This window comes from Sapajus apella, unplaced genomic scaffold (genome assembly GCF_009761245.1).
Source record: "Sapajus apella isolate SASKATOON/1434 unplaced genomic scaffold, GSC_monkey_1.0 scaffold66, whole genome shotgun sequence".
NCBI lineage: Eukaryota > Metazoa > Chordata > Mammalia > Primates > Cebidae > Sapajus > Sapajus apella.
This window is the reverse complement of record NW_022437006.1, coordinates 11,036,848-11,064,822: the sequence shown is the minus strand read 5'-3', so window position 1 is coordinate 11,064,822 and position 27,975 is coordinate 11,036,848. Positions and strand designations below refer to the sequence as shown.

The following is a 27,975-nucleotide window of genomic DNA, read 5'->3' as shown; positions in this document are numbered from 1 at the left end:
AAAAGCACAATTTAGGTAAAAGATATACTAGTCATTACTTCGTATGTATTAGATACAGCAACTAAATATATAAAGTATTAGAAATGCAAGGAGAACTTCATTTAGAAATATAATTAAAATTAATGTTTTTACGTATGTCTTTCAGAATCATTCAAATCCAGTGGGGCAAAGAACAGTGATAATGACAACCAGAAATTAAACAGCAAAACTGTTGAAATGATGGGGTTCAGGACATACTACCCCTATTTCTTCTTCTCTGAAACAGGACATGAGACCTTAACATGAGAGGCACCTTCCCGATACTCAGAGGTAAGGACACCTTAATCACCGAAGATGGGAAGAAGGAGAGATGTTGAGAGGAGTACAAACCAATAGGTCTTGCTTAGTTCCTCCAGTTTACTAACCTAGTTCAAACCCTCTTTGCCCTATCATATTTTTCCACAACTTTCTACTCTTTGTCAAACCTAGTATAAGAATACTCAGAGTTAACTGTTTCTTTGGGTCTTCATTTCCATTTCTGTGTTATGTAAAACAGATACTAAATAAAGTTGTATTCTTTTCTCTTGTTAATCTGTATCTTACAGCCCAGGCAAACAATCTAGAAGTGAGAAGATTTTTCCTCCACTACAATATTAAATCATACATCTGTTGAGTAGAAAGTATTAAGTAGAAAATATTCTTATTTTTGCACATTCATGGAATATTTATGACATTTGGTCATATTCTTGGTGACAAAAAACTTTTTAAAAGGACAATTTTACAGTTTGTATTCTCTGATAAAGCTCAGAAATAAGAAACAAAGAATGGCAAAAATTCTAAATACTTAAGAATAAACAACAACAGTTAACAACACTTTAATAGCTGTGGGTCAAAAAGCAAATAAAATCAAAATTAAAAATTATTTCAAAGCAATAGCAAGAACTACTATTTATGTCAAACCAATAAGACATATGGAAATCTATGAGAGGAATATTTGCATCTTTAAGTGCCTTTGCCATTAAAGACTAAGAGCTGAAAAGTAAAGAACAATACTTATCTTTAAGAAATTAGAAAAAGGGCTGGGCACGGTGGCTCACACCTGTAATCAGCGCTCTGGGAGGCTGAGGCGGACGGATCACCTGAGGTTGAGAGCTCAAGACTAGCCTGACCAACATGAAGAAACCTCATCTCTACTAAAAATACAAAATTAGACGCACATGGTGGTGCATGCCTGTAATCCCAGCTACTCAGGAGGCTGAGGTAGGAGAATCGCTTGAACCCAGGGGGCGGAGGTTGCGGTGAGCTGAGATTGTGCCATTGCACTCCTGCCTGGGCAAGAAGAGTGAAACTCTGCCTCAAAAAAAAAATTAGAAAAAAAGAAAACAAACAAAACTAAACCAAAGTGGAAAGATTAAGATGGTGAAGGAAAATAATGAACAAGAAAGCAAAATAGTAAGTAAAATTGTAGAAAAGATAAATAAACCTAAAAAGGAAAATCAATAGAAGCCTGACTAAAAGAAACATACACAAGATAAGAAACGAGAGAGAGAGAGACAATCAAAGATAAGACATTGAAAACATTATAGGCGAATATTAGATTCAATGGCAACATTTCAAAAAACGTAGAGGGAATAAATATTTGATCTTGCAAAATATAAACTAACAAAATTGACCCAAGAAGAAATACAAAACTTGAGTAGATCAAATGCTATAGAAAAGACAGGAGGAGGCTTAAAAGATCTACTTTCTAAAAAATTACCAGGACCAGATAGATTCAGAGCTAAGTTCTAGCTGATCTTTAAAAATAAACAAGTAAACCAGGTAATTCATATGGATTTGGTACTTTTCCAGAATATAGAAAAAGAAATCTCTGGTCTTTGCTTTTTTCTCTTCATCGTTTTTCCTTTCTTTAATATTTGTCTCCCAGTTTACCTCACCCAAACACTTTGGTACACTTAACTGTTCTCACAGACTTGCTGGTTTCAACGTCAGTGCTCCTTGCTCTCTTCCCAACTACCTTCCGTCATCAAAATGTCTGCCTCCTTTGGCAGCTGGTCAAGCTGGGCCTTAGGAGACAAACGCTGCCTGCCCAGGTACTGCTCAAGAGTTTTATTCTGAAGGGGCTTCTTAGAGCTGAAGGTTTATCTTCCCTCCATGGAGAACACTGATTTCCTCCGTGGGCTCTGCTGTTTTTAGGCTTCCAGGAACAGAATATCAACTCAAAATGTCATAAACAATAAAGGAATATATTATCTGAAGTAATTCAATTGATTCAATGATTCAGCAATATCATCTAGAATCCAGCTTCCTTCTCTGTGCTACTATTTATGACATCCACTTAATTGTAGGGCTGCTTTTCCTCATTGTTCTAATATGGCTACCAGCATAGCTGGGTACACGTGTGTGCTTGTCCATGTGCAGGATTCAAAGACAGCTGGCTCTTTCCCCTGACAACTCTTCTGAAACACATCTCACATTTCATTAGCCCAAGAGCAGATAGGGAACACAGTTGGCTTTGAGTGATCATCTGAGGGAAGACTGTTAGAAAGACAGCCACGACGCCCTTTTCAGTTCCCATGTCATTTTCCCAATTGGTCAGCAGAAAAATCCAGCACTAACTCTTAGGAATGCCTAATAAAAATGGAATTTATCACCATGAAGGGTAGGTACCAAGATATGCTATAACCCTCAAAATATGTCCTTTTGTTATATTGAATATTTTAGCTAAAGGGCATCGAGGCCAACCGACACAGAAAAAGTTCTAAAAATAGGGCACAAATTTTCCTTTAGTAAAGGAAATTTACATTTATAAAGAAAATTTCCATCTTTAAAGGTGTCTCCTTCTCCCTGATGGTGAAGAGGACTCAGTAAGGCTTATAAATGGAGAAAGCAGTAAAGAATCCTTGTTTACCATACTTTTCTTGGTCACCTTCTTATAACTTGCTTCCTGACCCAGAAGTCCCAAATCTCTTTTCCTTTATTTAGCCTACGCCTCAACCATCTGGTTGCCTCCTTGAGCAACATTTATCTTTATAAATTCTGGTGTTTAACTATGTAGCTATATACGTAATTAAAACTTTTTTTTTTCTCTTGTTAGTCTGTCTGTAATTTGTCTGATTCATGGGCTCCAAGCCAATGAACCTGAGAGGAGTAAATAAAAAAACTATATTTTCTACCCCGATAACTAATAAAAAAATTAATCCTTTGACACAGGAGATGTTTTATTATTATTATTATTATTTTTTACCACACCTCATCTTGATTAGTTACTTGTTTATAGAAAGACTTTCCTCTTTGATTCTTTTTGTTGTCCTTGTTGTTTTGAGATGGAGTCTCACTCTGTCACTCAGGCTGCAGTGCAGTGGCATGATCTTGGCTCACTGCAACCTCTGCCTCCCAGGTTCAGGTGATTCTCCTGCCTCAGCCTTCTGAGTAGCTGAGAATACAGGCATGCGCCACCACATCCAGCTAATTTTTGTATTTTTAGTAGAGATGGGGTTTCACCATGTTGGTCAGGATGGTTTTGATCTCTTGACCTCTTTGATTGTTTTGTTTGACAGCAGGAATGATTAAGATCAGCAGAGTATTATTTCAAATTCTCTCATAAGACTGGATTATAAATCACTTACTGTTATGACTGTGGCCAGTTGCCATTCCTACGCTTAATTCATATGCTATTTCTATGACATGTTTCTCAGGTGAGTGAAAAGTTTCTATGCCTCTATATTTTAATTGGTTTAGCTCAAATTTTTAGCTAAATGTGTTAAAGAAAAACAAAGCCAGATGCTAGTTAAAAATTATAAGACAAATCAAGATAGAATTGAGCTGAATTCCAATCCATATAGAGGTGACTGGGCATTTTAAAGGGAGAATGAGAGAGTGAAGAGAGAAACAGCAGGGCTCAAGCAAAGTTATGAAAGTGAAAAATTATAATAATAGAGTAAAAGGGGCTGGCCAATATGATTAGACCATTGGGTTTGTTAACTAGTCCTTACTGAAGTTAGGCTCTTACCCTCCCACAGAGCCTGGAAGACAGAGGCCAATCTTCAGATATTGGCTAAAACAAACAGTAAAATTTTCAACAACCTTGAGATTTCCCAGACAGGAACTTGAGGAGGGCTGGGTTGACCCAGGGTCAGGGCCTTGAGCTATGCTAGCGTTTAATCAAGTCTCTTGGTGGGGGAGTGGGCATGCCAAATCATTTGTGATGAAAGGAAAGGACAGTTCTTAGATGTAGCCTAAAGAAATTATGCTACACTAATGATTTTAATATGTACAGCAGTTGACATATGATTCTGCTTGGTCACTATATTTATAATTTCACCTACTAATATAAAGTCAAATTAATACTATATATTGAACTTTTAATTGAATAGAGGACTAATTTGCATGTTATGCCTCAGTTGTCCCTGAAGACATTCTTATGTAACAGAATAATAAAACTGGTTCCGAAGAGAGCCTTAAATCCACCATCAAGAAAAACTTTTAAAAATAGAGGAATAAGGTTTTGTGTCAAATAGTCAACATTTGTCCATTAGCTTTAAGTGGTGATAGAAAATCATGGAGTTAGTAATAAAAGCCTAAATAGGCACTTGAAAAATAAGTTAAATAAAGAATAGCACTTTTTAGCCTTGTGAATTATTTCATTGTAGAAACATTATTGAAATAACTGACCATAAATGATCTATATTCTCTCTGGAGTTGTTAAAAGAATATGTGCCAAGTTAGTTCTCAGAATCTTTCCCCATGCACATACACTCTTTGGAAACATATTTGTGAAAATGTGAAAACCTTTATAAAGCTGATAAAAATGAAAAGCAATTCTAGTAAAATGGCCCATCATTCATTCATTATTGGCTGTAAAATAGTGTATCTTTACAATCACAAGCAGTACTATGTGGAATAATTTGCTATAGGGAAATGGAATTAAATGTTTTGCTAACACAGATATGCCTCTGGTGGGATTTGTTCTGTACTGTATGCTGAAAGTCCAAGAGGAAAAAAAAAGTTGTCCTAGTATAAACCACAGTTTGGACTTAGAAGATGACAATAGGTCATCTAAGATGAAAATTGAGCAAAATGATCCCAGGTGGGAATTTGCAAACCCTAGGTCAAAGGAGCCCCTCCAGGGTAAAACTCAAGCAATACGTGGGCAGGCCAACACTGGTCTCCTACGGCCCAGCTTGACCAGCTGCCAGAGGAGGCCAGAGGAGGCCAGAGGAAGCCTAGGAGATCAGAATGGTTTCGGGGGACAGTTCCAACTATTCTCTATAGGCACACTGCCCAGAGCTGCCTCAGGACACAGGCTCACTACATCCTGAGGCAGATATTGGCATTATTCTTCTTGTACACTCTGCAGAACTGTGAGCCAAAATAAACCTCATTTCTTTAAAAATCACCAAACCTCAGGTATTTCTTTACAGAAATGCAAAATAGACTTCTTGTATACTCTGCAGAACTGTGAACCAAAATACACCTCGTTTCCTTATAAATCACCCAACCTCAAGTATTTCTTTACAGAAATGCAAAATAGTCTAATATAAGAGGACTCACACTTCTTGATTTCAAAACTTACTATACAGTTATAGTGATCAAAACACTGTGGTACTGGCATAAAGTTACACATATCCACCAATGAAATAAAATAGAGACCCCAGAAACAAATCCTCACATATGTGGTGAAATGATTTTCACAACAGTACTAAGATCATCCAACGGGGAATACACATCTTTTCAATAAATTGTGCTGGAAAACTGGATATTCATATACAAAAGAATATCCAGTTTTCTGATACCATATATTACTTTAACACCATATGTAAAAATTAGCTAAAAATGGATTAAAGATTGTCTTTGACTGTTTTGTGTTGCTGTAACAGAATAACTGAGACTGAGCGATTTATAAAGAAAAGTTTACTTAGCTCATGGTTTTACAAGCTGGTAAGTTCAAGAAAGATAGTGCCACCATTCACTTGGGTTCTGGTAAAGGCTTTTGTGTTGCAGCACAACATGGTGGAAGGTCAAATGGGATGTGGAAACATGTCAAGAGGCAAAACCTAAGGGGCATTCTGGCTTTGTAACAACTCACTCTTGTAGGAACTAATCCATTCCTGCTAGAAGTAATTCAGTCTTGTCAGAATCAGAGCACACTCACTACTGCAAGAACAGCACCGAGCCACACACAAGAACAGAGCCCTCATCACCCAAATACCTACCATTAGGCTCTACCTCTTAGAGGTTTCACTTCCCAACATTGCCACATAGGGAATTAAGGTTCAATATGAGTTTTAGTGGGGCAAAATCATACTCGCACATAGCAAAGAACTAAATGCAAAATCTAAAACTATAAAAACTCTTAGAAGAAAACATGAAAATAGCATAAAAACATTGGATTTGTCACTGATTTCTTGGATAAGACATGATAGATGCTGGCCAGGTACTGTGGCTCACACATATAATCTCAGCATTGGAAGCATTGAAGAGTGCTTGAGCCCAGGAGTTCAAACTAGCCTGGGCAATGAGTAAGACCCCATCTCTATAAAAATATTTGTTTATAAAACTAGCTAGACATAGTTGTGCATAATTATAATCCTAGCTACTCAGGAGAATGAGGCAAGAGGATTGTGCTTGAGCCCAAGTGTTCGAGGCTTCAGTGAGCTGTGATTGCACCACTGCACTCCAGCCTGGGTGACAGAGAGTGACCCTATCAAAACAAAAACAAAACAAAACAAACAAACAAAAAGAATAGGCGACAACAACAACAAAATAAACAAATTGGACTTCATGAATGCTTAAAAACTTTGCAAGCAAAAAGAACAAAGCCGGAGGCATCACACTGCCTGACTTCAAAATATATTACAAGGCTATAGTATCCAAAATATCGTGATATTGGTATGAAAACAGACACATTGGCCAATGGAACAGAGTAGAGAACCCAGAAATAAATCCATGTATTTATAGCCAACTGATTTTTGACAAAGGTGCTCAAAACATACACTGAGGGAAGGACGCTGTCTTCAATAAATGGTGCTAGAAAAATTGGATATCCATACGCAGAAAAATGAAACTAGACCCCCATCTCTCATCACATATGGAAATAAACTCAAGATGGATTACAGACTTAAGCATAAGATCCGAAACTAGTAGAAGAAAACATAAGAGAAACATTTTAGGACATTGGTCTTGACAAATACTTTATAATTAAGACCTCAAAAGCACAGGCAGCTGAAACAAAAATTAGACAAATGTGACTATACTAAACTAAATATCTCTGTACAGCAAAGGAAACAATCTACAGAGTGAAGATACAATCCACAGAATGGGAGAAAATATTTGCAAAACATTTATTCAACAAAGAACTAATATCCAGAATATGTAAGGAAATCAAAGATCTCAATGGTTTAAAAAATCCCATTAAAAAGTGGGCAAAAACCATGAACAGATATTTCTCAAAAAAAGATATATAGGCTGGGCACGCCTGCAATCCCAGTACTTTGGGAGGCTGAAGAGGGTAGATCACAAGATCAAGAGATTGAGACCATTTTGTCCAACATGGTGAAACCCTGTCTCTACTAAAAATACAAAAATTAGCTGGGGGTGGTGGCACCCGTGCCTGTAATTCCAGCTACTTGGGAAGCTGAGGCAGTAGAATCATTTGAACCTAGGAGGCAGAGGCTGCAGTAAGCTGAGATCATGCCACTGCACTCCAGCCTGGTGACAGAGCGAGATTTCGTCTCAAAAAAGAAAAGAAAAAAAAAAAAAAAGACATACAAATGGCCAACATGTATATGAAAAAATGATGTACATCACTAATCATCAGAGAAATGCAAATAAAAACCACCATGAGATATCATCTCTCACCCCAATTAAAATAGCTATTATCAAAAGACAAAAAATAACTAATGCTGGTAAGGATGAAGAGAAAAGGGAACTCTTATACACTGTAGGTGGGAATATCAATTAGTACAGTCGTTATGGAAAACAGTAGGGAGATTTCTCAAAAAAGCTAAGAATCAAACAGCTACCATACAATCCAGCAATCCCACTACTTAGTATTTAACCAGAGGAAGATAAATCAGTGTATTAAAGGGATAATTACACTCCCGTGTTTATTGCCGTACTATTCACAACAGCAAGGATATGAAATCAACCTAAGTGTCCATCAATAGATAAAGGGATAAAGAAAATGTGGTATATATACATAATGGAATACTATTCAGCTATAAAAAATAATAAAATCATGTCATTTGCAGCAACATGGATGCAATGGGGTATCATGTTAAGTGAGATAAACCAGGTTCAGAAAGACAAATATTGCATGTTCCCACTTATACGTGAGAGCTAAAAAAGTTGATTTCATGGAGGTAGAGAGTAGAAAGATAACAGAGCCTATCTGTGGGTGGGGGCAGGAGATAAAGAGAGGTTGGTTAATGGGTACAAACACAGAAGGAATAAGTTTTAATGTTCAATAGCGGAGTAGGGTGACTACGCTTAATAACAAAGTGTTGCATATTTGAAAATAGCTAGAAGAGAAGACTTGAAATGTTCCCAAAATATAGAAATGATAAATACTTGAGGTGATGGACACCCCAAATACCCTGACTTGGTTATGACAGTCTATGCATGTAACAAAATATCACCTGTACCTCATAAATACGTACCAATATTGTGTATCAATAAAAACTGTGTATCAAAAGACAGTATCAACAGAGTAAAATGCAATCCACAGAATGGAAGAAAATATTTGCAAATGATATATCTGATAAGGATTGATATCCAAGATATATATGGAACTCATAAAACTCAACAACAAAAAAAGCAAACAAGCCAATTCAAAAATCGGCAAAGGACTTTATAAGCAATTCTTCAAAAATACACAAATGGCCAGTAAGTAAATAAAAAGATGCTCAATCTCACTAATCATCAGAGAGATGCAAATCAAAAACTGCAAAGAGAGACCACCTTGCACCCATTAGAATGGCTACTGTAAAAAACAAAACAAAACAATTCCAGGAAATAACAAGTATTAAGCAAGGATATGGAGAAATTGGAACCCTTGTGCTCTGTTAGTGGAAATGTAAAATGGTATGGCTGCTGTGGAAAACAGTCACAAACTGAAGACTGAATTACTATGATCTAGCAATTCCCCTTCTGGGAACACACACAAAAGAATTGAAAGCGGGATTCAAATAAATGTATAGCCACATTCATAGCAGCATTATTCATAACAGGAAGCAACACAAGTGTCCAACAAATGAATAGATAAGTCAAATGTGGTATATACATTCAATTGAAAACTATTCAGCCTTTAAAGGAAGGAAATCCTGACACATGCTACAACATGGATGAATCTTGAGGACAGTATGTTAAGTAAAATAAGCCAGTTACCAAATGACAAATACTGTATGATTCCATTTATTTGAGGTACTTATAAGTCAAAATCATAGAGACAGAAAGTGGTGAGTGGTTGCCAGGGACTGGGAGAAGTGGAGAACAGAGATTTATTCTGTAACAGGTACAGAGTTTCAGTTTTGCAAGATTAAAATAGTTATAGAGCTGGATCCTGCTGATAGTAGCACATTATGGGTTATTTCACACAACTTTACACTGACCTATACATTAAAATTGGTTAAGATGATACATTTTATGTTATACATATTTTCAGAATGAAAAAAATAGAAAAAAAATTTAAATTAGAATATTTCAATATAATATTTTTAAGAGACAGGGCCTTGCTCTGTTGCCTAGGCTGAAGTGCAGTGGCACTGTCATGGCTCACTGCAGCCTTGAATTCTTGAGCTCAAGTGATCTTCCTTCCTCAGCTTCCCCAGTAGGTAGGATTGTAGGCACACAAAACCATGCCTGACCAATTTAAAAAATTTCTTATAGAGATAGGGTCTCACTATGTTGACCAGACTAGTCTTGACCTCTTAGCCTCAAGCCATCTTCCTGCTTTGGTCTCCCAAAGTACTGAGATTTCAGGTGTACGCCATCCCACCCAACCACAGATGGTTTTTATTTTGTCTTTATAATTCTGTGTATTTCAAATTTTCACCAATGAACGTGAATTAATTTTATAATTAATATAATTAACAAGATGGGATTTTCTGTGTGTTCAGGGGTAAGCTCTACCTACAGGAAAAATTATATAGAGAAACTCATTCCTAACACAGTCTGACCATATTGCATTAGACAATGAGGAAATGCTCTTTGTGTGCCTGATGTTGGTTAGGTCCTGAATATGAAAATATATATATATATATGACATGGTCTCTGTTTTCATGGAGCTTAGACTCTAGAAGGAGACAAGTTTTACTATAATGTTTATTAACTCATTGGCATTAGGCATTTTACTTAGATCATCTCACTTAATCTTTGCAGTAATTCTTTGAAGTAGATATTATTTTTGTCCTTTTTCATAGTGTGAAGCTGAGGCTTAGAGAGGTCAAATGACTTGGCCAAGATCACAGCTAGTAAGTAATGAAGGAGAGCTTCAAACTCAGGTAGACCAGCTCCAGGTGATCTTTATTAAGACTGCCACAGACAACTACGATCAAGGTGACATGTGCTAAGATAGAGGTAAGCACAAGCCGGGCGTGGTGGCTCACGCTTTCAATCCCAGCACTTTGGGAGGCTGAGGCGGGCAGATCACCTGAGGTCAGAAGTTCGAGACCAGCCTGACCAATATGGTGAAAACTCATCTTAAAAAAAAAAAAAAAAAAAAAGGTAAGCACAGAGTGTTATCAGAGCACTCAGAATGTGTGTCTAACCCATACTGAATGGAAGAAAGGATGCTAAGGCTTCCTGGAGGAGGTGGTATGGTCACAAAACAGAACAGGAGTAGGAGTTGGGTCTAAAATAGGTTCTAAACAGTGTTCCAGGCAGAAGCAGCCCTGTGTGCCCTCAGCCCCAAAGCATAGACTGTGGCACACTCAAGAATGCAAGTGGTTCAGTGTGGATGGAGCAAGGTTGCAAAGGTGTGAGGGCTTGGGAAGCAGGGAGCAAGACTGAAACCTTGTCACAAAAGGACATATTTGCCTCATCCAATAATATTGTGTAAAATGAAAATCTATCAGCTTTGCACTGCTGGGTAAGAAAAACAGTTAAGCAGGCTTGCAAAATCCCATTCCTGTTTGGCTGATTACTGCCATGGCAACCCAGCAGTAGCCGACATTGTCAAGGCCTCTTCTTTGGACACAATAATAAATAGTGATAAAACATTACCTCAAGGCTTTATATTTTTGCCATCAGTTAAAATTTTGTTCTTGGCTATGGTGAAGACTTTTCCAAATTACAGAAAAAAAAAAAAAGAAAAAGAAAAAGTATATTTTGAATAATGTACTAGAAATACTTTATGCATGTGCTTTAAGAACTCGAAGCCCTAACATTTCGGGAGTTCTGAAGGGGCTTTCTCCCTCCTATGAATAAGGACTTGGCAGAAGGTAAACAATGACACAGCACTTTGCAATTTTGAAAAGCATTAGCCCCATTATGTCTGTCACGATTTCTGTGGAGGTGAATAGCTACCCCTTCTCCCCTCCTTTCTCTTTTAACTCTAGCTGAAAGAGAGGAGCCAGTCTCACTATTATTGCTGGGTGACAACTGTGTGATGGGTGGGTACTTGTTTCTAAAACAATCCACAAATATTTAGATAAAGTATCATTCTCAAAGGCATTCCCAAATCAGGCAGCTTCTTCAACAAAAGTAATTCTGTAGAGTAACTGAAGGCATCTCAGCTTTGAAGGGAGACCTAGCTGGTTTCAAATGTCAGCTCTCACTCCTGGCAGCTTCACTTTCATGCTTTACCTAACCTCTAGGAGCTCAATTTCCTGCCTTGTAAAATGGAATTTATACCTTCTTCCTTGCAATGTAGTTGAAAGGATTGGAAATAATGAATGTAAATGTGACAAGCAACGTATTTTTTGTTCAACAATTGGTCATAGCTATTACTATTTATTAAGGGTCCAGACTCAGATGATAATTCAGATCATAAAACACTGTGAAATGGCCTCGGCAATAAGTTTGGAACCTTTGATTTACATATCATATTTCATCAATTCTACAGCACATGGTATTTCATGATTTCACATCTCTAAAACTGGGATGTCTCTTACAACATATGATGTGTCCTAGTTAATTGGCAATACTTTTTCTTTCTTAGTTGATCATAAAATAAGAGAGTGTCTTACAATGGGGGAAATCTTAGATTAGATGAAATAGGGTAGCTCCTTTCGGCATATGGAACATTTTACTTTGGTTATAAGCCAACAAATAAAAGAAGGAGCCAAATCCAATTTCTATGCAATAAATCTCTGACAGAAAAGATAAGATTCATGGCAAGTACTCATCTCATCTTTCTGAACTATTGCAACCTGGCAACACATCTGTTCCTAAGAGAAGACGCGTCAGAATCATCCATCCACTCAGTCTCCTATGTGATCCATACAATCTGGTGCCCTTGTTCCATATCTCCTCAACCTTCTCCCCACCCCATGGATTCCTGCTAAAACAAAACAAAACAAAGCAAAAAATACTTAGTTTGATATTTTCAAAGTTGTTTCTAAAAATGGAACCAGGCAAGAATATAATGAACATAATTTTATAGACTTGCAGAAACATGCTAATCACAGTCTTATTGTTGGGGGAGGCAGTAGGAAGAGGCACACACACACACACACACACTCCTCTGTCCCACATTACATATTTCTGCCTTAAGACTTCACATGACGATCCCCAGAACTAGCGCTTTAAGGGAATATGAGCAGTTGGGACCCCAGAGTTGCTGTTGTCACCGGCTTGGAAACAGGAGGTCCACACACATACATTTAATCTTTTAGGTAGCAGAACCAGATTATAAGTAGGTTAGGAGGCACTTGAATGGGGACTCAATCTACAAAAGTGTTAGAATATCATTAGCATAGGCCAGACATGGTGGCTCATGCCTGTAATCCCAGCACTTCGGGAGGCTGAGGCAGTGGATCACAAGACGAGCTTGGCCAACATAGTGAAACCCCGTCTCTACTAAAAAAAAAAAAATACAAAAAAATTAGCTGAGCTTGGTGGTGGGCACCTGTAATTCCAGCTACTTGGGAGGCTGAGGCAGGAGAATCACATGAACCTGTGAGGTGAAGGTTGTAGTGAGCAGAGATTGCTCCATTGCACTCCAGCTTGGGCGACAGTGAGAGACTCCATCTCAAAAAAAAAAAAAAAAAAGTACCATTGGCATAAATTAGCACTCTGATATCAGCTAAGATTTTTTAAAGTGAAACCCTTTGAGATTTTTGAAAGCCTTTATGGTGGCTGAAACATAAAGTTGGTCCTGTTACTAGGAAAGGAGACACTGACCTCTAGGAGAAATGGTTAAAAACAAAACAGAAAACCCCAGCTCCCTCAGATGCTAAGCATGTTTCAAATGAGTGTTTTTGTAGTGCTCATAAGGAAGTCCTACAGTACTCTTATGGGATGAGCCACCAATCCTAAAATTCTGTGCCTGAAATGAATACTTGAGGTAAGTTAAAATGACTACCAGAAACTGCCAAGGACCTACCATGTCACTCTCCTTGCAAGCTAACAAATTAGCCTGCTGCTGTTTCATGGATGCTGGTAGAAGATACTAGTCTCCTGGGTCAAATAGTTTGGAACAAAAGGCAGTCAGTGCCTTGCTTGCAAGATGTGTAGAGATCCTGGAGAATTGTCCAGGATGTAACAGTGATGTAATATGTTAAACGCATGTGATATAGTGGAATATAGCAGAGTAGGTCCCACCCCACTAAACAAATACATATTGAAACATATAGAGAAAGAATATCAGTGGAAAGGGGCACAGATTAGAGACTATCTAGAAAGCCCACATGGTCCACCTCTAACTTGGAACAGTGCAGGTTTAGTCTTCTCATGGAAATGAACTTGAATGAAAAGGTCAATTCATGGAGAAGGAAATAGGACAAAGGAAACAATTGTTCTTTTATTTTTTGTTCAGAGACATACAGATTAAGTATTTCATAATTCAGAGGGAAGAATAAAACTAATTATTTAAAAGTATAGTACTTGGAAAAATCTTTCCCTAAAGGCAATGCAAAGGTTCAAAGTTTAGTTATGGAGAGCTAATTTTTTTTCCTCTTCCTGCATAGATGACTTTTCCTTTCCTTTGATGATATCTAACAGTTCACAGTTCTTTGTCCTCATATTTAAAGGCCTTGAATTGGGAAATAAAGTTGCCAGATTTAAGATGAATGAAACTTGAATTATTGTAAATAGGTATATCAAATTGATTGGAACATTTTGTATAATTTTAAACTGTAATTTAGCATAACTTAGATTTCTAAATTTCTATATTCTAATCATTTTCTCCTTTTCCTAGAATCATTACATTTTATTATAGTCTCCTATGTAATAATCATTTTCTAAATAACTTTTACTAACTGGCAGCCTAATGCTATTTTATTTTTATTTTATTTTATTTTTTTGAGATGGAGTTTCACTCGTGTCACCTAGGCTGGGGTGCAGGGTATGATCCGGGCTTACTGCAACCTCAACCTCCCATGTTCAAGCAATTCTTCTGCCTCTGCCTCCCAAGTAGCTGGGACTACAGGTATGTGCCACCACACCTGGCTAATTTTTTTTTTTTTTTTGTATTTTTAGTAGCAATGGGATTTTCCCATGTTGACCAGGCTGGTCTTGAACTCCTAACCTCAGGTGATTCATCCGCCTCAGCCTCCCAAAGTGCTGGGATTATAGGCCTGAGTCACTGTGCCCAGCACTAATGTTATTTTAGAAAATAACATTTGATATAATACTATTACCTAATCTGTAGAACTTAATCAAATTTATCCAATTATCCTTTTTCTGGTTTAAAATTTAATTCAGGATCCCACATTGTATGTAATTTTCATGCCTCCTTATTCCCCTCCATCTGGATCAATTCCTTTGTCTTTACTCTCTATGACTTTGATATTTTGAAGAGCCTTTCAATTTGGGTTTGTTTGATGTTTTCTCGTGATTCAACAGAGGCTATCCATTTTTGGCAAGAAGGCTGCAGAAGCAATATTGTGCCCTGTACATCTCAGGAGGTTCATGATGTCAATAAACCTCATATTACAAATGGTGATATTGACTTTGGTTAATGTGGTCTTGGCCAGGTTTCTCCACTTGGAATTTATGATTTTTTCCCCATTTTAACTAAAAAGTATCTTGTGAGGAGATAATCTGAGACTCTGCAAAGATCCTATTTCTCCTCATAGTTTTGTTTACTAATTTTTAATATCCATAGACATTGCTAGCCTATAACAGCATTACTGTAGTGTTTACCAAAGAATGATTTTCTATTTCTATCATTCTGTCTGGATTTATAAATTGGAATTCTACTGTAAAGAAGAATTGAATAAGTAATTTATTCACTTATCTATGTGTGTCAGTTCTTTGTTTTACAGTATATGACGTTGATTTTACGTGTCAACTTGACTGGGCCATAGGATGCCCAGATATTCATTTAAGCCTTACTTCTGGTGGGTCTGTAAGAGTGTTTCTGGATGAGATTAACATTTGAGTGGAAAGGCTGAGTGAAGCAGATAACCCTCTTCAGTGTGGGTGGGTCTCATCTAATTTGGCTGAAGGCCTGAATAGAATAAAAGACTAAGTAGGAAAGAATTCTTCCTCTCTATGTGTTGGTCCTCTATCTGGGACCTTGGTCCTCTCTGGTTTTCAGGCTTGAATTTAGAATGGAACTTACACCATCAGCTTTCCTGCTTCTCAGGCCTTCAAACTCAGACTGGAATTATACCATTGGCTCTCCTGTCATTCCAGCTTGTCAATGGCAAATCTTGGAACTTCCTGGCCTCCATAACCACATGAGCTAACTCCTTATAATAAATCTCTTTATATATACAGTCACACATTTCTTGATGACAGGATAGGCTTTGAGAAGTGTGTCATTAGGTAATTTTGTCTTTGTGTGAACATCATAGACTGCACACACACAACTCTAGGTGGTATAGCCTACTACACACCTAGGTTATATGGTATAGCCTTTTGCTCCTAGGCTACAAACCTGTACAACATGTTACTATTCTGAATACTGTAGGCACTTATAATACAATGGTAAGTAGTTACATATCTAAACATATTTAAATGTAGAAAAGGTCCAGCAGAAATACAATTTAATCTTACGGGATCACTGTTGCATATGCAGTCCATCCTTGACTAAAATGTTGCTATGCAGCCTATGACTGAATATGCATAAATATATGTGTATATGTGTATGTATGTATGTATGCGTGTGTATATATATAATATATATAAAATAATATCCTATTGATTTTGCTTTTCTGGAGAACTCAGAATAATACACAATATACAGTCAAAATACTATTTTCCAAAGTTACTTATGTTAGTCCTTTTCCTCTGTGTTCCCTTTATGTTATGTTGTTCATTTGTAATTGTTTATTTGTTATCATTTATACTAATTTTGAAAATTAAGTTTTATCCTATCTGCACAAAATTCTCCAGGACTTTCTAACTCACTTAAAGTTAAATTAGAAGTACTTTCCACATGGCCTAAGCCTACCTGATCTGGTCCTTTTATGCCTCTCTAACCCCATCTCCTTATCATCTCCTTGCTTTCTCCCGTATATCAACATGGGTGAGTCCCTCACTTCCTTCAGGCTTCTGTTCAAGCGGTATCTTATATAGTTATTTCTTTGGCTGCCTTAGTTACAGAAATAAGAACTCCATGAGGGCTTTGTTTCATTTACTGTCATAGTTCCTGATCTAAAACAGTACCTGGAACTGTTCTAGTAGTAGAAACTAAATACATATGTATATATTTGTATTGAACATTTTTCCCCTCCAACTTTGTTAAAATATGATTGACAAATAAAAATAGTACACATTTAAGATGTACAACATGATGATCTGATATATAGATACACTGTGAAATTATTATTACAATCAAGCTAATTAATACCAAACATTTGTTGAATTAACCAAATTCATGTTTCATTAAGAAATATCTTATAAATGCTTGAGAGGATGGGTTAAAAAAAGACATATCTTAAGATGTTTTAGCTATTAATAATAAGTGTCAACCGATAAGTTGCCAGCATAAGGACTGGCAATCTGTATTTCTGCCTTGAATCCATGTTACAGTAACTGTGTGAGTACAGAATGTGATTTAGTCTATTCATTAGAATATTTGCCTTCAATATACTCCTCCACATCTCTTCTAACAGCTGCCTGTCCTTATATAAATGAAACATGTTTTCTCCTAAATTCTTCACAATAAGTATTATTTTTATAATTAGAGAAAAAGAAAAAGCTATTAAAACAAAAAGCTCACATGTTAAAGCATAAGTTCTTGACATAAAATGATTGTGATACTCCTCCTAACTCTTCACTCTGCATGTTGACAGGCTCCAGAGTCAACTTTTAAAGAACCTGTCTAAAATAATTACCCTGAAACATAAGTGCACCTATACGTAGGCCATTTACTATTGCGTAAGCCAGCCTTAAAAAGACAGTTATCTCAAATCACTTAACAGGGAGAGGCAGAATAGGGAACTAATAACAGGTAGCAGAAAGTGTGAGGCAACTATTGTGCTGCTTCTCAGGGAATTTGACAAAGGGAGACAGAATGAAACCCTAATTGGGGTGAGGATGTCAACGTCTCTTCCTGTAGTTTAAAACACAATGAAGCGGGGATAACTCTGGAGGGAAAGCATTTACGGTGAGTGAAATGTATTGTCCGCTCTGGGTTAGAGTATTTGGAAGCTAGACACAAAATACCAAATTATGAAAGAAATTGAATGATGTCTAAACTGAGAAATAATAGCTAGAAAGTTGTTTCCATTCATTGAGAGCACAAATTTGTTTCTGTAAATTGAAAAGACTGGAAATAGTCAAAGGGATTGCTAGACTAATGGTATCCTCTACTGAGTTTCCTGGGGAAGATTCTCAGCAGTGCCATTTTCCGTAGAATGGTACCAAGCCTGAAGGAATGAGGACAGTGGAAAATAAAATGGGAATGGAGAAGGAGAAAAAAAGGGGACAGAAAGTGCTAATTTTGTAAAATTCCATGAAATAGAGAAAAGATTCTTAAGGGTGACAAATGTTGAAAACACTGTGTTCCCTCTGGTAACAGATACTCAAACAATTTAAGAGACTCTAGTCAGCAGCACCAAAATCTGGAGGACAGAGTAGGCACATCTGAATTAATGATGAATAGATTTGTAAAACCAAAGGTGCATTTCCTTCCTACAGTAGAAGGCTTTCTCCTTTGTGGTGAACAATTGGACAAAGTATTGAAAAATAAAGTCTGTATGAACATCAAACATAGCTCTTTGGGCCTCCGTATTTTTCTCCTAGGAGTAATTTAACTCTAGAAAACTGATGCAACACAAATGAACCCTGAATCCCCCATTAAGACTGGAAGTTTCAGGAGCTGTGATAAATTGCTTCTTATGTTGTGCTACCTGCTTGTAAATTTGCTATAGCAGGCGCCTTTGGTTGCCTGCCCTATAGCAAGTCCCTACTCACTCTCTTCTAACAGAACTCTAAATTTTTTCTATTATCCACACTTTTCTAAGAAACCATGGGCATTAGGAATTGCTGATCCCATTCTCATTTCCAAGTGTCATAATTTGATTATACTAGCTGCTGTGAATTTAGCATCCCCTCTAAAATCAGGATAAAATTTATCACTGGGATGATATTAAGTCATGGGAGCATTAAAAGGTTATTAGGCCATGAAGGCTCCCTTATGAACAGGTTAATGTCATTACTGAGGGAGTGGGCTCATTATTGTGAAACTGGGTTTTTATAAAAGTGATTTTGGTCTTGTCTGTCTGTTGCCCTTGCCCTTGTTTACTCTTCTGCCTTCCACCATGGGATGGCACAGCATGAAGGTCCTCACCAGATGCTAGCACCTTAACATCAAACTCTCTAGTCTCCAGAAGTATGAAAAATAAATTTCTTTTATTTATAAATTACTGGGCCTGTGATATTCTGTTACAGCAGCCCCCCACCCCCCCCACACACACACAAAATGAAGAAAATTGGTACCCAGAAGTAGGGCTGTTGTTATAACAAATAATGGATAATATGAAAGTGGCTTCAGAACTTGGTAATGAGTAGAGGCTGGAAGAATTTGGAAGGTCAGGCCAGAAATAGCCTAGTTTGACATGAATAAAGCATTAAGGGCAATTCTGGTGAGGGCTCAGAAGACTCCAGAACTAGGGAGAGCCTAAATCTTCCTAGGGATTACTTAATTGGTTATGATCAGATTATCAATAGAAATATGGATGGTAAAGGCCATTCTGAGGAGATCTCAGATGGAATTGAGGAACAAGGAATTGGAAACTGAAGTAAAGCCCATGCTTGTTATACAATTGCAAAGAACATGGCTGAATTGTGTTTATGGCTGAGGGCTTTATGGAAGGTGACATTTAAGAGCAATGAGGCCAGGCACAGTGGCTCATGCCTGTAATCCCAGTACTTTGGGAGGCTGAGGCAAGGGGATCACTTGAGGTCAGAAGTTTGAGACCAGCCTGGCCAATATGGTGAAACCCTGTTCCAACTAAAAATACAAAAATTAGCTGGGTATGGTGGGACATGCCTGTAGTCCCAGCTACTTGGGAGGCTGAGACAGGAGAACTGCTTGAGCCTGGGAGGTGGAAATTGTAGTGAGCCAAGATTGTGCCACTACACTCCAGCCTGGGTGACAGAGCAAGACTCCATCTCAATAAAATAAAATAAAATAAAATAAAGAGCAGTGAACTAGGATATCTAAAGAAATTTCTAAACAAAATATTGTAGAAGCTATTAGGCTACTTTAAACTGCATGCAGTAAGATATAAAAGGAAAGAAATGACTCAGAGATGGAATTTATAATTATAGTCATATGCCACATAACAAGGTTTCAGTCAACAACCAATCACATACAGGCATATGAGAAGTATTGTAGGTTTGGTTTCTGACCACTGCAATAAAGCAAGTATCATATAAAGTAAATCATATGAATTTTTGGGTTTCCCAGCACATATAAAAGTTATGTTTACACTATACCTTCGTCTATTAAGCGTGCAATACAATTGTATCTAAAAAATGTACATATCTTAATTAAAAATACTTTATTGCTAAAAATGCTAATAATCATCTGAGCCATCGGGCAAGCTATAATCTTCATGCTGGTATAGGGTCTTGCCTCAATCTGATCACGGTGGTGGTTGAAGATTGGGGTGGCTGTGGCAATTTCTCAAAATAAGACAACAATAAAATTTTCCTCATCAATTGACTCTTCCTTTCATAAAGACTTTTTTTTCTGCAGGATGTGATGCTCTTTGATAGCATTTTACCTGCAGTAGGACTTCTTTCAAAATTGGAGTCAATCCTCTCAAACCCTACCACTGCTTTATCAACTAAGTTTATTAAATAGTCTAAATCCTTTGTTGTCATTTCAACAATGTTCACAGCATTTTCACCAGGAGTAGATTCCATCTCAAGAAACCACTTTCTTTGGTCATCCACAAGAAGCAACTCCTCATGTGTTCAAGCTTTATCATGGGATTTCAGTAATTTAATCATATCTTCAGTCTCCACTTCTAATTCTAGTTTTATTGCTATTTGCACCACATCTGCAGTTACTTCCTCCACTGAAGTCTTGAATCTTTAAAGTCACCCATGAGAACTGGAATCAACTTCCTTTAAACTTCTTCCAAACTCCTGTTAATGTTGATATTTTGAACTCCTCCTATGAATCATGAATGTTTCCACCGGCATCTAGAATCGTAACTTGTTTCCAGAAAGTTTTCAATTTTCTTTGCTTGAACCTATCAGAGGAATCACTGTCTATAGCAGCTGTAGCCTTATGAAATGTATTTCTTAAATGACAAGACTTGAAAGTTGAAATTACTCCTTGATCCATGTGCTGCAGAATGAATGTTGTATTCACAGGCATGAAAACAACATTTATCTCCTTGTACATCTCCATTAGAGCTCTTGAGTGAACAGGTGGGTCGTCAATAAACAGTAATGTGGTAAAAGGAATTTATCTTTCTGAGTAATAGGTCTCAATAGTGGACTTAAAAATATTCAGTAAACTATGCTGTAAACAGATGTGTTGTTATCCAGGATTTGTTCCATTTCTACAGCACAGGCAGAGTTGATTTAGCATTACTACTAAGAGCCCTAGGATTTTCAAAAAGGTAAATGAGAATTAGCTTCAACTTAAAGTCATCAGTTGCATCAGTACCTAGCAAGAAGTCAGCCTGTCCTTTGAAGCTTTGAAGCTGGACACTGACTTCTCTCTAGCTATGCAAGTCCTAGATGGCATTTTCTTCCAATAGAAGACTGTTTTATCTACATAGAAAATTTTGTTTAGTGTAGCTGCCTTCATCCATTATCTTTTTTTTTTTTTTTTTGAGACGGAGTTTCGCTCTTGTTACCCAGGCTGGAGTGCAATGGCGCGATCTCGGCTCACCGCAACCTCCGCCTCCTGGGTTCAGGCAATTCTCCTGCCTCAGCTTCCCGAGTAGCTGGGACTACAGGCACGCGCCACCACGCCCAGCTAATTTTTGTATTTTTAGTAGAGACGGGGTTTCACCATGTTGACCAGGATGGTCTCGATCACTTGACCTCGTGATCCACCCGCCTAGGCCTCCCAAAGTGCTGGGATTACAGGCTTGAGCCACCGCGCCTGGCCTCATCCATTATCTTAGCAAGATCTTCTAAATAACATCCTGCAGCTTCTGTATCAGCACTTGTTGCTTCACCTTGCACTTTTTTGTAGTGGAAGATGGCTTCTTTCCTTAAACCTCATGAGCCAGTCTCTGCTGGCTTCAACTTTGTCTTCTGAAGCTTCCTCACCTTTTTCAGTCTTTACAGAATTAAAAAAATTTAGGGTCTTGCTCTGGATTAGGTTTTGGCTTCAGGGAATGCTGTGGTTGATTTGATCGTCTATCCAGATCTTTAAAATTTTTTCCATATCAGCAGTAGGGCTGTTTTGCTTTCTTATCATTTGTATGTTCACTGAAGTAGCACTTTTAATTTCCTTCAGTAGTTTTTCTTTTGCATTTACAACTTGGTTATTTGTTTTGTACAAGAGGCCTAGCTTTCGGCTTATCTCAGCATTTGACATGCCTTCCTCAGTAAGCTTAATCATTCCGAGCTTTTGATTTAAAGTAAGAGACTTGTGACTTTTTCTTTCACTTAGAGGCGACTGTAGAATTATTAATTACCTAATTTCAATATTGTTGTTTCCTCAGGGAACAGGGAGGCCCAAAGAGAGGGATTTTGAGAAAAGGGAATGGCCACTCAGTAGAGCAGACAGAACGCAAGCGTTTGTTGATTAAGTTTGCAATTGGTGGTCCTGTAGGATTATAATACCATATTTTCATTATACCTCTTTTATATTTAGATATATCTAGATATACAAATACTTACCATTATGTTCCCTTGGGTACATCATATAGCCTAGGTATGTAGTAGGCTATACCATGTAGGTTTGTGTAAGCACACTCTGTGATGTTCAGACGATGACAAAATTGCTTGACCTTTTAAGAAACGTTCTTTTTAGAAATGCAATGTATGTCTATAAAGGAAAAGCAGAATGGAAAAATTTTGAAAATTTTGACCTGGTCATGTAAAAAATAAGAAAGCCGATTCAGGAGAGCAAACCACATGTGTAACCAAGAGACTGTTAAGGAGATTAGTATGGAAAGAAAGGATCATCAAGACAATGAGAGAATGACCTCAAAGTCATTTAGAGATCCTTGAGGCTTCCTTCCTGTTACAGGACTAGAGTTCTAGGAGGACAGAATAGTTTCAAAGGATGATCCTGGGCACCCTCTGTGGGTTTGCTACCCAGAGCCTCCTAGGTGTCTCCTTCCCACATTTTAGTGCAGTGCTCCTTGGCTGCTTTAGCTGTGGCTCAGGTGGGACCAGGTGCAGCTCAATCCATCATTCTGCAAGGTATAAGCCATAAACCTCGGTGGCATTCATGCAGTGCTAATTCTTCAGGCATCAGAAATGCATGAGCTGTGGGGGCTTGGTTTCCTTCACCTAGATTTCAAAGGATATAATGAACAGCCTGGGGTGCCTGACACATCTTTTTTTTGCTGGGGTGGAGTAACTACAGAGAGCCCCAACTGGGGCAATGCAAAGTGGAAATGTAGTGCCAGAGCTGCCACAGAGAGTTTCTACTAGGATAATGCCTAGTAAAGTGTATTTCTGGGTTCTCTATTCTGTTCTGTTTATCTATGTGTCAATTTTCCTACCAGTACCATACCAGTTTGACTAGTATAGCTTTGTAATATAAGTTGAAGTCAGGAAGTAGGATCCTCCATCTTTGTTCTTTCTGCTCAAGATTGTTTTAACTATTCAGAGTCTTGTGTGTGTACAAGTAAATTTTAGGATTTTTTTCTTTTTCAGTAAAAAATGTCATGGGAATTTCGATAGGGATTGCACTGAACTTGTAGATTGCTTCAAATAAAATAAAAATTTTGACAGTATGATTCTTCTGATTCATGACCATGAATATCTTTCCATTTATTGTGTCTACTTTATTTCTTTCATCAATATCTTACAGTTTTCTGTGTACAGATCTTTCACCTCCTTGGTTAAAGTTATCCCTAAATATCTTATTTTTTGATACTCATAAATGGAATTATTTTCTAAGTTTCTTTTATGAATAGTTTTTTATTCATGTAAGTTGTCATTCATGTATAGTAACACAGATGAGTTTTGTATGTTAATTATGTATCTTGTAATTTTACTAACTTCATTTATTAGTTCTAATAATTTGTTGATCAAGTCTTTAGAATTGGCTTTGTACAAGATCATGTCATCTGTAAACAGAAACAATTTACCTTTTATCTTTTCAATTTAGATGCATTTTATTTCTTTTTCTTGCCTAATTGCTCTGGCTAAAACTTCCAAGACTATGTTGAATAGAAGTGGCAAAAATGGGTATTCATCCTTGCCTTGTTCCAGATCTTAACAGGAAAAGCTTTCAGTGTTTCACAGTTGGGTATGATATTAGCTGTGTGCTTATCATATATGACCTCTATTATGTTGAGGTAAATTGTTTCTATACCTAACATGTTGAGAGTTTTTAAATATAAAAGAATGTTGGATTTTGCCAATGCATTTCTGCTTCTATTGAAATGATCATACAGTTTTTATTTTTGTTAATATCATGTAGCACATTTATTGATTTGTATATGAATTTCTTTAAATAATTTTTTTTGCCTCTTTCTCTTCTTCTGTTCCCATAATTTGTAAGTTCATTTGCTTGATAGTGGCTTCTTTATGCTTTCTTAATTCTTTTAATTTCTTCTTTTGTTGTTGTTCCTTTAATTAGCTAATTTCAAATAACCTATTTTTGATTTGCTGATTTCTTTCTTCTGCATGATCAAGTCTGTTGTGGAAGCTCTCTATTGATTTTTCTTTTCAGTTCTGTATTACATTCCTCCACTCTAAGATTTTTGTTTAGTTCTTTTCTATGGTTTTAATTTCTTTATTAAACATCTCATTTTGTTTATGGATTGTTTCCATGATTGCATTTGTTTGTGTTTTCTTGCATCTCATTGAGCTTTTTAAAGATAATTATTCTGAATCATTTGTCAGGCAATTCATAGATACCCATTTCTTGGGGATTGGTTACTGGAGCTTTATTAGTTTCCTTTTGTGTTATGTTTGCCTGATTCTTCATGATCTGTATAGCTTTGCACTGGGGTCTGTGCATTTGAAGGAGCAAACGTTTTTCCAGACTTTACAGATTGATTTTAGCAGGTAAAGACCTCTTGTTAGGTCCATGGGCTGATGGAATTGCCACCAGAATTGGAGCTGAATGGGGTTGGAGTTAAGCCATGTGACTGCTGTTGGGTCCAGTGTGGAGTCTGCAGTTGATGGGCCTGTTACCGGAGGCTCAAGTGAGCGTGGATCCTCTCTGGTTCTTGGGTAAAATTAACTGTCTCTAAGACTTTGGTCAGTAGGTCTGGTTCTGGGACAAGGGTCCATTTCAGGGTTTGAAATTTGGTCTACAGATGGCAGGCCTGTCGCCAGATGCATGGATGGGTATAGTTCCCTCAGGGTCTCTAGGAGGGTTCCCACCGGTTCGCTGAGCAGGAGAGAGGGACCAAAACTGAGTCAAAGGACTGCTTCAGGGTCCGCACACAAGCTAACGGCCTGCGTCCTGGGTCATGGATGAAGATGTCTTCTCCTGGGTCCTTTGGTGGGCAGGACTACCCTGGGACTGCAGCTGAGTGGTGCTGAAGCTGGGTCACAGGGCTGCTTCAGGATCTGCAGTTGGACTTAGGTCAGTGAGTCTGCCTCTAGTGACATGAATGGGCATGTCTCCTGGCACATCCTTGGATGGGAAGACTGCAGTCAGATCGTAACTTAGAGGGCCTGGAGGTAAGTTGCAGGGCTCTTTGAAGGTCTGCTGGCGAAAATAGGTAAGCAGGTGGGCCTCTCAAAGCACGGATGGGCATGTTTCCAAGCAGGTTCCTGTGTGAGCAGGACTGCTCTCAGATCATGGCCAAGAGAGCTTGGAGCTGGGTCCCAAGCTGTTTCAGGATCCACAGCCAGGATTATGGCCAGCAGGCCTTTCACCTGAAGCACAGGTGGTGTGACTCCTCCAAGGTCCCTTGGTAGATGGCTCTGGTGGCAGGACCAAAGTCAAATGGGGCTGCAGCTGAATGTGCAGAGGATCAGAATGTTTCTGATTCTTCTGCAGGACCACAGATGGTGAGCCTACCATCTAGGTGTGAGTCTGCCCCTTCAAAGGAGCTATTATTGGTTTTAGGCTGTGCTTGGGTTTTGCAACCTGGGGTCCACAGCTCTGACAAAGGCACTTTTGTCCATGGAGGGCTACCACATTCTTGTTGCTCTGGGAAAATATGATCAAGGGGCCGCTTATTCCATCGTTTTTTTCCCCCTTGTTAGATCTTAAACAGATACTTAGTGTGGAGGAAATTAAACAGCCTTCTCAAGGCTCTATACCTAGTAAAGAGCAAAGCCAGGATTCAAATCATAGCCTTCTGCTTGCACAGTTGAAGTGATCAACCATTATACAGTCCTATCCTTTTAAGTACTGCCAGTGAATTCAGTCTCTTAAGTATAAAACAGTTTAGAGGCACGTAGTCTGTCAGCTGAAGTATCAAGAATGTCTTAGAAATGATCCCTAGTTCAAGGCCACTTCAGGGAATATATTCATCTTACCTAAGAAGGTTTTGTTTTGTTTTGCTCAAGATGTTCAGCAAATAAACACATCTTGGTACAAATAAGAACAAAGGAGTCAATTCTATTAAATAGAGAAGGGAGATTCATTTCCCTTGCACTCTTTCTCTGTTTATTCATTGTATTTTGGATATATTTTCTTTTTTTTTTGCATGCAACCACTACAATTATGATTAGAGAAAAATTCTGTCATATCTTTTGTCAGGATGTGAAGCATTTTCACTGTCTTCTGAGATAACTGAAATCTGAGTTGTGAAGCAAATCATTAGTATTTCAATCTTGGTTGTGTTTTCTATGTGGGTCAAAATGTAGACAGTGTATCATCTCATTCCATTGATCGAATGAGGAGAGAGGTTTTAATACATAAAACAGAGTTGAAAGTGACAACATATTTTGCTGTCCCTGACACTTTGATATATATTTCTTGGCAGCCCAAGATGCCAGGAACATAAAAGTCTAGATTATATAGGTCAAGAATCCCTGGATTTTCAAACCCACATTTTACATCAAAACTATAAACAAATGAATCTTAAAACTCTGTACTTATTTAAATTATGGATTTATTTTAGAATCTATGCTATGCTGCATTATATATTAACAATACTGAAAAATATTAGATTTCAATGATCAGGATGATGTAGCAAAAGCAAAACAATGTTATTTTTCAGAAAGCCTCAATCCACTATTAAACATTTAGATTATTTGATAAGCAAAATTCCTTATTAGTGTGCAGTAACATATGCAAGGTAGTCTTTTAATCCTGGAAGCTTGTTCAGAAGGAAGCACCAAAAAATGGAATGCTTCTTTCATTTTCAAGCTAGGGTTTTCAATCACCCTGGCAGAATGAGTTTTAATCAGTTTTTGTTGTAACATGAGTAGTATCTTGAATATATACCACGCACACATACCATCCAATATTTTATTCCCTATCCACACCAAACACACATGCACAAACTATACACCATACGCATGCCACACCACACAGATATATACATACATACCATACTGCATATATACACTCCCCTCTCCACCGAGCACAGAAAAATACTCTATACACATGCCATATCATAGCACACACACCTTAGCATATATACACATACCCCTCATACATCTCACATCAAACTAGCACACGTACACACATACCAGACCATACACATATATATATACTATATGCACAAACACCACAGAAACACAAAACTTTGCCACACACGCACTACACATACCACACCACACATACATTCCCTCTTATACCCAGCACACATACACATACAGATACATCCCACATGATCTGGCCACTGGCTGTCTTCCTGAACTTATTTCCAACTCTCCCTCCCCTTTTCACTACTTCAGCTACACCTTCCTCTTTGCCTATTCTTGAGCACACCAAACACACTCCTGTCTCAGCCCATTGGCATTTGCAGTTCTGTCTGCCTGAATTTCTCTTTTCCTGGATGTGCACATGGTGTACTCCCTTTTGCTTAGAGATCCTTTCTCTGACCCTCTCCCAGTACAGGATGGCACCCAGATCACTTAACCTCTGGCTGTCTGCTGCTCCCCATTACTGTCCTAACTGGCCTTAGCTACCTGTATTCTGAATTCCAACCATGAAATGTAAGCAGTCCTTAGAAATCATATAATCTAGTCTAATGTCCTCATTTTGCAAACAACAAGAGAGAAGCTCCAAAAAGAAGTACTTGTCTACAGTTACAAAAATTATTTACTCGTCCATTCAGCACATATTTAGTAAGCACATTTTATGTCACTACT

At 37.7% G+C, this 27,975-nt stretch overlaps 1 protein-coding gene across 2 annotated transcripts in view; it reads right to left on the bottom strand.

Annotated features, from left to right (window-relative positions):
- LOC116530348 overlaps positions 1 to 27,975 on the bottom strand; it is a 132,614-nt gene that overhangs the window by 47,219 nt on the left and 57,420 nt on the right. Inside the window, exon 3 of one of the 2 annotated variants that reach the window (XM_032248403.1) lies at positions 11,266 to 12,478. The exons of the other annotated variant lie outside the window; for it this stretch is intronic. Within the exon in view, the coding sequence (XP_032104294.1) occupies positions 12,328 to 12,478 (151 nt within the window). The 3' untranslated portion in view covers positions 11,266 to 12,327. Of the gene's footprint in view, positions 1 to 11,265; positions 12,479 to 27,975 lie in introns of those variants that run through there. 2 annotated transcript variants of the gene reach the window in all.